The following is a 13,460-nucleotide window of genomic DNA, read 5'->3' as shown; positions in this document are numbered from 1 at the left end:
TTTCCTCTATAATTGGATTGCATTAAATTTAAGATTAAATGATGGACATTTAAAGAAGATCGACGGTGATCCTCCGGGTTTAAAAAATCTTACCGGGAAAGATTCGTGCTAAAATCGAAACATAAATTTATTATCTATACAGAAAATAATTCATTATTCTGTAAATTTGCATACGAAAAAGATTTAAATATTTAATACCGGCTTAATCGCTAGCCAATGTAAAAATATATTTAATAAAATTTCGAATGTTTATAACAACTTTATCACGTTCCACATACTTTAAAATGAAAGTTCACAGAGCGCATTTAAATATATTATTTTTATAATTTAAAAAGAAAATAAAAGAAATTTTGAAGTGGTATTTTTGTTTCGTCGCTTATATAAAAGGGCCCGAAGTGCTTTTGATCGAAGAAAATCATTTTACGTCTATGAAGAGAACAAGAAAGAAAAAAGAAAATCTTCAATTCCAATTTGAATTTGCAGAGAAACAAACAAAAGTCCGGAAATCCAATAAATCAATTTTTGAATTTTTTATGGGAATAGAAAGGAGAGATTTGAGCGAATGGCTGCTTATTAAATTTTTCCTCTTCACCTTTCGGATTGACGTCGGCAAAACTTAATTGTTTGGGTCCATCCAATCGCTAGCGTTGCATCGCCGATAAAGCCGGGAGTTAAGGAAAGTGAGTAAATGAAATCTCGCTTTCTTCTGCCTTGTTTACTGGGAGAAGGTTTTCTAGCGAATCGAGGGATGATCCGAGTCTCGAGTGTGATGTTATTTATGCTTAGAGTCTCGGGGTTTTATCTGAAATTAAAGTGGAAATCTCCGGTAAGATAGAGATTTGGGTTCCAGCCAATATATTCATCGCATGCTACCAAGGAGACCGAGCAAACCCAATACCTTGACAGCAAATGGGAAACGCAGGCAAAATCTGCAGGCTTAAGGCGATGCCGGTTGCTAGAGCTAGCGGCTCGAGAGATGCGGGGCGGCCCATTCTAACGACTCCCATACGGTCTCCAGCCTAAAGTATCAGCCTAACGTTTTCCTGTCTGGCTCCACCAACTCGGCTCCTATCATCTACGTATAAAAGTGAAGGCATTAGGGTTCGCTTCTTTCTCTCGCACCTCCAGAGAGTACAGACAGTGTCCTCTAGCTGTCTTCTCTTTCCTTCGTCACATTCTCTGTCTGTCTCTCTGTACTGTCCGTTTCTTCTGGGTTTGTCTCCCACGTTCAGATTTCTTGTTTTAATCGGGACGTTTAAAAGGCTTACGACCATCCCTGGACCTATCAGCCCTACAACGTCACCCATCCAGAATGTTGGGTAAGCTGTCTTAATTTCCCTTTAGACGTAACCTACTGCGATTTCCGCCATTATCGCCCGCCGAATATTGCCGATATTATCGTTTAGCGAACCGAGCGCCATCTTAAGCATCCCGTGATGTCATCGACGTGTTAATCTCTTTTGCACACTCGGTGTGGCTCCTCCTGCGCTCCGGGACTCGAGAGGATGCGGAAGTGACACTATCGACGCAACACTTCCTATTTTGCCCCATAGAAATGTCTAATCACCGCTTAATGCAATAACTAGATTCTAATTATAAGTATCTATTTTAATTAGTCCTAAGTCGCCTTGCCGAATTTCGTATCGCCTTATCACTTGTTTACCTTTCTTGCTCTCGTTTTTTTAGCTGTAGTCTTAAATCACACATTTTTATGATGTGAATAATAAAGATGCTTTCCATAAAATTACACATTATCGAATTTCTCCGAAGAAAATTAGTTTAAATTACTACGTTAAAAATTAAAAGAGAAATAATGCGAAAAGAATTTGTTTTGTTGTTCGCGAAAAATAGCTAAAGTTACGTATTTTATTGATATTAAACGTCATTTTAATGATAACCGAATATAAAAACACAACATGAACCGAACGATATTTTATATTAATCGAATACAAAATTCGATCGTAAACAAGTCGCTTACTTTTCATTTATCTTTAATGGTAATTTATTTTTCGAGACAATAATTAAAATCTCTGTTCCGGAATGTTTCATAATTATATTTTGCTTCGACACTTGTTTCTTTGTTATTCAACAACATTGAGGTTTTTTTTTATAATTAAAAAAACCAATTTATCTTCTGAAAGTATTTTATTCTTACAAGTTTTGTCTTGTTTTAAAACAGAAAATCTCTGTAATTAAATTTACTTGTTTATCTAAGTACTAAATCGATATTTTATGTCATTAGTTAGCAAATTTTAGTATAAAATGTTCACGTCCCGCAAATGATTTTAGTATTCATGTAACCTTTAATAATTCATTAAACATTTTAATAGTTATTTTTTTAAATGGTCTCAAGTCCCTCGATATTTATGTAAGATCCAAGTTTTGTTAGCAGTTTTTAAAAGATTCAAACTTAATATTAAAGTTAGTAAGAAACAAGAAGACTTCGCTAAGAGAAAATTAGCATCGACGATGAGTGAGACTATGTTGTCTAATATTAATTAATATTGATCTAAATTTTGATGATGACTAATCCACTATTTTCAAATTTATTAATGAACGGATAAAGAGTTACTGATGTAGTAAAGAAAAATTCTTCACCGTTTTATTTTACATTCTTTCGTATCTTCGTCTCGTTTTTAATAAAGAACAGAAGCTTAAATCTATAATTTATGATTTTATAAATTAAATAATAAAAATAATGAATAAATAAACATTGATAAGCAACCACTTAACAAATATTAAGTGTAAAATGTATTTAAAAAATTATTTTATTAAAACTCTTTATAACTTTTAATACTCGATCATTTATTAATTGATTTTAAAAAGTTCTTATTTCTTTCTATTTTAAGACTTATAAACTATTAAAAATAACTTGTTTTTACCTTTATTAATAGAATCGACATCTATATTTTATCAAGTAATTCGAGTTTTAATAACTGTATCTAGAATCTATGTGACGCTCAGTTCTTATTCCTTTATATGAATTTATTCTAGGACTAGAATTTACATTACAGCTCCTTTACGTGAACACAATTTTAATGAATAAGTAAGAGGTTAATTTTATAAAAATATTAAACATCTTAATATAGTTATTTGCAAATTATGTAAACTATTATTAATTGTAACAGAACATAAATTATTTTTACACTAAAATAGTTAGTTACAGGCTCTACAAATCAATGAAACTCTAGCAACAATGAACATTTGAATGATTTTTTTTCTGTGCCATTTTTTTTCTTCTAGATTGCAGTCTGTTGAACGTTTCTTTGTGTAGATTCGTATCAATCTATCTTAGCGTAAAAACTTATTCCGTATAACCGCTCAAAACATTACGAGGAAACAGAAACCCATTCTTAATGACTTATAAGTATATTTTAGTATCTAACATCTGGTCATTTATTCCCCTCTTGCGTTCCTTTCCAACTCCCCATGCACTAGAAATGTCTTCTTCCTTCGTTCAGTCCTGGAACGGGGATTTGAGGCTTATATCATCGGCCCACCTAATCTGATGGGGAGGTATAGGAAGGCGTGGTCGCAGCTGGCAATTCCACCCAGCCAATGTTGTCTTAAGTTAAATGAATTTTGCCACACCTCCTGGAAAATCTAGTGATTTTTTTAACTTACTGAACTGCTGTAAAGATAGCAACAACTGCTTAAACCATAGTTAAAGTTTGAAAGAACAGACAAAAACTGTTAACTTTGAGTTTCTTTTTGAAACTAGATTTAACGACCAATTTAGAAATTTATAAAAGGTCGCCTACGAGTACATTAAAAATGGCTCAATTATTTTTTATTAATAAATTTATAAGTCTCAAAATGTTAAATTTTGTTTTTACTGCGATTACAAGTTATTAATAAATTTCTTAGTTTGTTTGTCCAAACAATAAAGTAAAACTATTTTATTAAATCTTTATAAAAATTAATATAATTTTTAAAAATACTTATAACCAAAATAATTTTTTTACAAAATCAACGATAAAAACAAATAAAAAATTTTAATATTCATCTCTCTTTGGAATGGTTTCTCTGTGGTTTATTGATTTTGAATCTCAAACTATTAAAAAAAATTATAAAATGCTAAATAATTATTTTTAAACTTTTGATAAATTACATTAAAAATAATTGTTTAAAAATATTATATTTTTTATTTATTTGATTTCAGTTATGTTTGATTATTTTGTGTACTTAAATTACAATTTTTAAAAATAAAATATACAAATTTTTGTCACATTTTACATAAAGATATAAACTAAATCTATTTATGGGAATTAAATCTAAACAATTCGAACTCAAAATTATAAAAATAAATATTACTCATAATAAAGTGTTTTTATAAATAAAGACATTCTTGATCATTATATTTTATAAAAGAAACGAGTGAGTATAATCATCTATGACTTTTGCTAATTTTCATCCAAAGTCATCGATATTAATTCAAATTCTGTTCGTAAACATTGTAAATATAGTGTATAAAGCGTATAATAAATTGTTCGTGTTATGTTATGTATTTTATTAAAATAACTTCAAATTATAGCTGAATTATTAATATTAATTAGAAATATTGATTATATGATGTATATATATATATAGACTGTATTGATTATATAATAAATGTAATATCCCTAGCAGATGGCAGTGTATCAAAAATAAATATGTCTGATGAAATAAGATGTCTTCTCTTTAACAAGGAATATCTAAGGCCTTAACAATTTTAACGAAAATAAGGGGTTCACACAGTTGTCTAAACGAATCTTATTAAAAATAAAACAAAAATATAGATAGCATTTGCTAATCTTTTATTTCTTCGAATAATCATCATTAAAATAATTGTTAATCATGAAGAGTTACAATTATATTAAGTTAACTTATTGCAGTTTTCAGCGTATCTATTGTGATTTTATATATTATTTTCAGATTGTATTATAGATCTGAAAGTTTTAGTGGGATGAATACAAATATACATCTTATATGTATTGTATGGTACTATACTGTACAGTATCTGTAATCATCTCATCTTATATAACTTACATAAAATAAACGCTTAGTATAAGATCTAAAGATCTATCTGTATTGTTCTGATATGATTTTATTATCGGAGAAGGAATAAAAAATGAAAATTTTTTAGATGAAAAATCAAATTCATAAACTTTAAAATAACTTATTTAAAAACTTAAAATATCTATACACTTTAAAATACTTTTAAAATGCCAAACTTTTCAAACATTAGGCCTATGGTTTAAATAAAATCAAACTGTTTTCTTACGGATCTTAATTCTATTCAAAACTGTATAAGAAATATCATTTTGGATCCTAATGCGTATCGATAATAACTTTATCGACGAACCGTAGACGGCACTCGATTTCATTTTAGCATTAAGCTATTTTAGAGCCATTCATTCGATAGCCAAATCTAAAAAGTATAACTGAGACCGGGTCTTGAAAGGCATCAGAGATCGATTCTATAGTTTCGCTCACCCATTAAAATGTAAATACCTGAGGAGGAGAGCGTAAATCGAGCGCACATGAAAAAAAAACCACTCCGAGGGAGAGCAGATGAAAAAACTATACCCCACCCGTCGCACCTGTCCTAATCCTGGGTGGCTAGCGTTCGATAATTTATGGTCCGTGGGAGATTATGTCATCACTTGAGCCGGTTCGTTGACAGGGGTTTACCACTTTAAGCATGCATAATTAACAACACCCCTCCCCAATGCGCCCGACCAAGTCTGTAAAGGAGACGGATAAAGGAGAACTGTCATTGCAGGAGTTGTGTATACATCTCCGGTCGAGTGGAGACGCAACGATCGTTTTTGCATCGGAATGTCTAGCCGACTAGATCATTTGTCACGGGTTAGGTTTTCCGAGTCTAGGCCATCAACGTGGCGAATCCTAATGGTCGATGCCTCGTGACACGCGCTGCAGTACTTAGGATGTCCTGTTAGGCAACCGTGATAAATTAAGGAGTAAACCCTACCATAGGCTCTAAGTGCGTTGTGTCTTCGGACAGAAAATAAATTGTTTTTCGTTCTTATATATATATATTTCTCTCTGCTTTTTTTTTCTTTGTTTGTTTTTACCTCGTTTTATCAAGAATCTGTCCTGTTTTCCCTCTTAGTTATTTAATGGTGACTTAAAATTGTTTCTTATAATCCATCTTATTATAATTGAGATAAATTTGTGCCTGACAGATACTCTCTAGCGGATTGTCTTTTTAGACTCGCGCTATCAAATAAATTTAGGCATCCTAAGTACAAAATTCAACCGCAGTCTAGTTAAATACTCGGATATTACATGCACTTTTAAAATACATTTTTAAATAGCCAACTTTAAATGATAATATATTATTAATCACTTTTAAAGGATGTGATGAACGTTCTGAAAATTTTCTTTCCCTTGTTTACGTAACAAAAAAAAGTAGAAGTTACTTTTAGATAATTTGTGTATATGCAATACGTAAACAAATGACTTAAAAGTGACTTCTCTTTAGAAAAAGGGCAGCCAAAGATGTGAGATTAAATAACGCAAATTTTACGGGTAGTTTTTATTTTAAATAAATTTAAATTATCATTAATTTCAGATACATTATTAATAATACTAAAAGTATTATCGATAATGTACTGTACGTACTTCATAATTAATTATATTTTTCATCAGAAGGGAATACGAAATTTTATTGTTTTTAAATTCCTAACTTATTAATCTGTCTTTTAACGAATATGTTACGAGAACAGCGTAAACAAATATAACTTATTTGAAACAATTTGCAATGTCTACATATTTTATCAAAAACTTAATTTCGTAGAGGCATTCCGCATTCTCTAGAAGAGAGTTATAACTTTAGATTTCTAATTCTTCTTTATAAGTTTATTTAAATTAATTTTAAAAATTGATTAAAAAATTGCGAAACAGGTAAATTAAAGGTCCAGATATTGACACAGTTTCGGGAAAAATTGCCCGTATTGTAATTAACTGAATTTAGGAGAGTAAAAATCTGTCTAAAGACAGAAGAACTGGCGTATGTGACGTCATAGAGGTTGTTCGGCCAATCAGACGATTCGGTGGCGACAGCCGTGGATTTAGCCTTTAATTACTCCGATTTGACTTCAGTTTCACTATAATTAAGTCGCTTTATGCAACTGGCCTTAGTCGTCTCACTCTCTTGATTACTTCGGTCCTTTCCTCGGTCTAAACCCAAGCTGGCTCTACTGGGATCTGGCGGCGCTCCAGTTACTAACAAATAGCGTCCTCTGGTCGCTTTTCCTCTAATGCCTTCCACGGTTATTTGTCAGCAAGGGACAGATACTCTTTTAGGCTTAAGGTATAATACGCTGGTGGACTAGAAGGAAAGGCGAATTGATAGCCGGACGCTTTGTAAGAGTCAGTGAGGAGCGTGCAACGAGATTGGGCTGACTGTAGGCAATCTACTTCCGAATCACGTGACTGCCAACTTCCGGTCAATCTGCCGTCCACCCCTTAACCATATATTTACCGTTCCGACATCGTTGTCTCAGAAGATTGCCAGTTTCGACATCTTTTTATTTTATTATTTTTTTTCCTTTTCTTTTTCCTGAACAAACAATTGCGGTTTCGATTAAGTTAAAATAATTTTCGTTATGTAATTTTGAAATGTTTCAAAAATATATCTATTATATCGTTTAAATAAAGAAATAAAATAACAAAATAAAATCTGAAAATATAAATTGTTAGTATATATTTATGAAACAAAATATTTTTATATGTCCGCTCTATAACTAGGAGAATTTAAGGCTAAATATTGCGAATAATTGAGTATCTAAATATCTCGGTTTAATGTAATCGTCTCTAGTTATTGTCCAATCAGATTGGCCACCAAATAAATCTGCCTTCGTCGTATATGTCACATTATATTAAGCCAGGTGATGCGACAGAGATGTTACTCCACACTTTATCTAAATCATGATCCTCTTATCGTACCAAAATTTGGCTTAGAATAACTCTATTATGATAATTGGGTCTATCAATCGTTCTAATTTTTTTTAAATATTTAAAGCAGATATATTTTTTAAAAATAATTTGTTCTCTATTTAAGAGAAGTCTTGATTATTTATCGTATTGAATTAATTCGACGTACTGTACAGCACAAACATAGCCTTAGGCCAACATCCATCACGAAAATTTGATCCATTAATCCTAANGCCTTTTAATTTTTTAATTTTTTAATTTAACAGAATTAAAATTACATTCCAATAAAGACGTTTGTTTCTGCTGTAATGGTTTATTTATGATATAATGAAACTTTAAGACATGCTTTACGTCTAAAGTACTGTACATAATATTTATTCTTAGATGTCGTAGAATGAGAAAAACTGTAGTATATACTTGTATAACAGATCTCAGATAATAGATGAAATATTTACTTTATAGGAAAAAATTGCCAGTTCATATATTTATGCTATTAAAACAAAATTATTTCGTTAATAATATATGTTTGTCCATTCTATGCAGACCTATTACTTTCCCGGCTGTTATATATAACAGGGAAAACGTATGGATATCGGTCAAAAAATGACTCCCCCCAGATTTTTTATATAATCCTTGAAGGTCTGTTCTATAAATAAATAATAGCTAAATTAATCAAAAAATAATACGTAATATAATAAAGATATACTGTTATTTATAGATGTATTTATTTTAAATAATTTTTCTGTTTATATTCTTCTACGCGTAGATTAAACAATCTGATTATTTATCGTATTGAATTAATTCGACGTACTGTACAGCACAAACATAGCCTTAGGCCAACATCCATCACGAAAATTTGATCCATTAATCCTAAATCTTAAAGACTGATCCTCATTAAACATTATATTGTAAGAATATATTTATAGCTTAAGCATTAAATGTTAAATCATTAGTCAAAATAGTTTCAACGAATGCCGTATTCAAATTCAACTTTAGAAAATTTACGGTTCCCAAAATCTCAATTAAATTTTTATTTTACAATTGATCCAAGTCACTTAATAAAATACAACTGATATTTAAAAACAGTTTTGAAATAATTCAGTATAATGTTATTTAAAATATTAGACAGCAAAGGCCGTCAGATGGAAGACAGTTTAAAGGCGTTCAGACAAAATTTAATACTAGAATTGAAGAATAAAATTACGCTAAAAGATTTATTAAAAAGTGCTCATTTATTCAGCAAGTTACAATGTTTCTAATAAATTTCCAATAAACAGCCAACCCTTTTTTTTAAGTATCGTTAAAACAAAAGCATTTGAAACTACTCTGATCTTTACTTGTAGACTACGTTCCCGTTCTTGAAAAATGTTCAAGTGCTTTGAAAGTACCGTACTTACAACGTAATTAATCAAATTTTTTATCAATAGCATAAGCTTTTTTATGCTTATCACATTTTTTATGAATTAATTTAACCATAAAACTTTATAAAATCTACTGTTTATGCTATAGTTTAATATTTCATAACACATACATAAAGTATAGATATTTTATGTTCAAAAGACGTGTGTTCCTATAACCCACGGGTTCCCAACCTATGGGTCGCTACCCATAAGGGGGTCGCGAGGGGCTTTCTGTGGGGTCGCCAACTTATACAGTAAACTAAAAAAAATATTCACTATAATGCAATTTTTATTTTTAATGGTGTCTTGAAGTTTGAATAATTTCATATATTTTTTTAAAATTAAAATAAGTGTAATCTAGGTACGCTATTCTGTCACAGTTGGTTGAAACATGTGTTGAGAGTTTGAGAGGAATAAATTAAATGTTGAGAATGACATGAGATTGGCGTTAACAAAAACTCACCCACGAATTTTGAAACTGGTTAATAACATGCAATTTCAACCATCGCATTAAATTAATAAACAATTTAAAATAAAATTATAGTAAAAAAACTAATTTCGTTGTTTTTTTAATTACCTTATTAAAAATGCCTTTTTCAATTGTATCGGGGTCGCGGGACACTTGGCTTTTATAAAAAGGGGTCGCCACCCGAAAAAGGTTGGGAACCGTTGCTATAACCGATGAAATGTATTATTCCTTAAAAATTTTAAAAATCTTTCTATGGTATGAACTATGGCAAACATTCATTAATATGGAAACAGACTTTTATAATATTTAATTAAATTAATTAATATACGGCTTGTTTTTCTTTCATCTCTACATCATACCTCGCTTCATAATATATCATAATATAAGCTATATACAGGCTTATTCTTAAAATAAACATAATATTCATTATATCTTTATTTATAAAACTGTTATGGAATTTAGAATATCCCCAAATTAATCTGTACCGATAATACTAAAAAATACGTTTTAAAATGTTTATTAATATTTTATAAAAAGATTTAAATTATATATTACATCAAACACATTACAGTTATAATCGAAAATTCAAGTTATATGCCTATTTATTTGCTTATTTTTCTCTACAGTTTTTAGATTATATTAGTTTTATATAAGTATATTTATTTAATTATATAATTTATAAAAGTGTAAAGATATACAAAAAGGTTTAAAGGCCTTTTAATTTTTTAATTTTTTAATTTAACAGAATTAAAATTACATTCCAATAAAGACGTTTGTTTCTGCTGTAATGGTTTATTTATGATATAATGAAACTTTAAGACATGCTTTACGTCTAAAGTACTGTACATAATATTTATTCTTAGATGTCGTAGAATGAGAAAAACTGTAGTATATACTTGTATAACAGATCTCAGATAATAGATGAAATATTTACTTTATAGGAAAAAATTGCCAGTTCATATATTTATGCTATTAAAACAAAATTATTTCGTTAATAATATATGTTTGTCCATTCTATGCAGACCTATTACTTTCCCGGCTGTTATATATAACAGGGAAAACGTATGGATATCGGTCAAAAAATGACTCCCCCCAGATTTTTTATATAATCCTTGAAGGTCTGTTCTATAAATAAATAATAGCTAAATTAATCAAAAAATAATACGTAATATAATAAAGATATACTGTTATTTATAGATGTATTTATTTTAAATAATTTTTCTGTTTATATTCTTCTACGCGTAGATTAAACAATCTGTTTATACTTTAATAATAATTATACAGAACATAATGTAAAGATAATTTATGTCACAAAATATTCGGCTTAAGTATGAATTTAAACATATAAAAGTTAAATAGTTAATATATTTAATTTAAAATACAATGCAATAAACAGTTAATCGAATTTCAATACAATTTATGTTTATGTGATTGAATAATTTTTTATAAATTTAATTTATTATCTAAAAAGGCAAGTATTAAAATGTGAAGAGCTTAGAAGGATTGTTTATAGAATTAAATATATATACAGTATATATATATAGGTCTAACTTAATATTATTTTCAATAAAAATAGTAATTTATACGGTTAGTAAACTATTGCCTGCCTGCAAGCTATTTCATTGATCGTTTTTCAAACAATCTTCCAGAAATTTTGGAATTTTTTCTTTGGCATTCGAATATCGGTTTATCGAAATTCCTTTTCTTGTTGTATCTGTAAATATCCGAAATATCTAGAAACAAGGTCCATATATTTGATCAGAAAGTTCATGATATTGAGATTTTTTTCTATCCTACACATAGGAGTATTTTATTGCTTTAAATCTTACTTAAAGCAGTAAAAGTTCTCTAAAACTAGGATTAGGTTCGATATTGCAACTAAAACAACATTCTGCAAGCTACAATTTTCAAATACAAAAAGATTTTTAAAGTTGGATTGCTTAATTAAATTGCCAGTAGATATTATTCAAAATGTTTTTAAAAAGAAAAACAATTATTTTCTTTTATAACATTCAATTTAGATAATTATTCGGTTCGGATTTAAAATCACTCGGAAATAGCATTAATTCTAAATGACTATGATCATTTTAAGCTTATGGTGATCAAAATTATATTTAGTAAGCATTATTTTTATCGAAAAAATACTTTATTAAATAATATAAATGTGAATATTTAAAAATAAATAAATACACTGTTCTACAGTAAAAAGTTAGGATTAAAAAAAGCTTATAAAGTTGTTTGAATCAGGGTATAGAAAATATATTTTTATAAATTTTAAAGTTCTTAAATCCGTTTAGATAGACCCTATAAAAAATTAACTTATATTTAAATAGAGAGTAAAATACTTGTAAATAAAAGTATATTTAAAAATTTTAAATCTAAAAGTTGGAATTATAAAATTAAATTTAATGTATGTAGATTTATATAATTTATATTTCGATTTTAGTTTTTATATATTTTAAAATGAAATAATTTGACCTAATATTTAGTAATGAAAAGAAAGAATAACACTATAAACTGCTTCAAGATACCTGAATTATTTTTTAAAATAATAAAAATGTTTAATTTTATTTTAATTATCAGAAATTTTATATACTCTTTAAATTTAAGATAGGAACTTTTTAAAACAATTTGAATCGAATGCAACGAAAATGATTAAACAAATTATTTTAAGTGTTTTCTGATTAATTATGCATAGTTTCTAATTTGTTTTAACTTTCTTCTTCACATTTTATTTACATTCTACTTGAATAAAAATTATTGCTTTCCATTCTGTATGAAGGAAAATACTTCAAATTGTTGGCTTTTAAATATATCTGTATATGATCATTCTATGTACCGTACTGTACAATATACTAAATTTAAATGTAATAAATGAGAAAGATTTTCAAGTTATTTAATTGAACGGATAGGATAATATAATATTTCCTTTAAAATTATACACTCGCCTACTCTTTGCATCTAATGAATTTATCCGATTTAAATGTGAATATTTGATTTTAATAAGTCTTTGTGGAGTTCTCGACATAATCGTTTAAATGATAAACGGTTGTGCAGATTTAAGAGAGGACAAATTCCGAACAGACCGAATTTGCTATAAAGCCAAGTTACTTTCGTCGTGTCCACATTGTAATTTCTTTTCTATCCAGTTTCGATCGTTTCCTAGCAGTAATGCTGTTCACCTCTGAGCAAAGTTGTTTACATCAACCTTAACCCTTACGGCGTCAATCAATGGATGTTGTTGTGGCACCCTTCTGTCGTCAGCCGTCGTTAGACTTAGACATCGTCCAGGTAAATACAGCTTTGGTGAAAATTACCTCTCCATATCAGACAACCAATACACCCTAGACTGGAGAGGAATAGCTGTACTTCAGTTGCCGTTGGCTTAATTCTGCGGAATGGCAATCGCCTCTAAAGATTCTTTGGAAGGTAGACTTGCGGGTAGCCAAGTAATTACGGAAGAAGCTTTACCACTAAATCTTTCGTCAAATAGGTAAAGTTTTCTTAGTAGAATAAACTGTGAAAGTCCAGAATGGGAGTTCGCTATGATTTTATTTAAAACTGTGTAGAACATCGCTAGTAACGAAGACAATCAGTTTTATAAAAAAAAACAAAAAATACAAATTTTCAAATTTTTAAAAATTTTATTT

The 13,460-nt window shown here is 29.0% G+C and overlaps 1 protein-coding gene across 1 annotated transcript in view; it reads left to right on the top strand.

Moving 5' to 3' along the window:
• The first annotated feature begins 364 nt into the window (after positions 1–364).
• LOC111639466 (pituitary homeobox x-like) overlaps positions 365–13,460 on the top strand; it is a 56,125-nt gene continuing 43,029 nt past the window's right edge. The window contains exon 1 of the mRNA XM_023385361.1: positions 365–1,319. Within this exon, the coding sequence (XP_023241129.1) occupies positions 1,313–1,319 (7 nt within the window). The 5' untranslated portion in view covers positions 365–1,312. The remainder of the gene's footprint in view (positions 1,320–13,460) is intronic.

The sequence above is a fragment of the Centruroides sculpturatus genome, unplaced genomic scaffold, assembly GCF_000671375.1.
Source record: "Centruroides sculpturatus isolate CEXI.00-Female unplaced genomic scaffold, Cexi_2.0 scaffold1356, whole genome shotgun sequence".
Classification (NCBI taxonomy): Eukaryota; Metazoa; Arthropoda; class Arachnida; order Scorpiones; family Buthidae; genus Centruroides; species Centruroides sculpturatus.
This window is presented reverse-complemented; position numbering and strand designations above follow the sequence as displayed.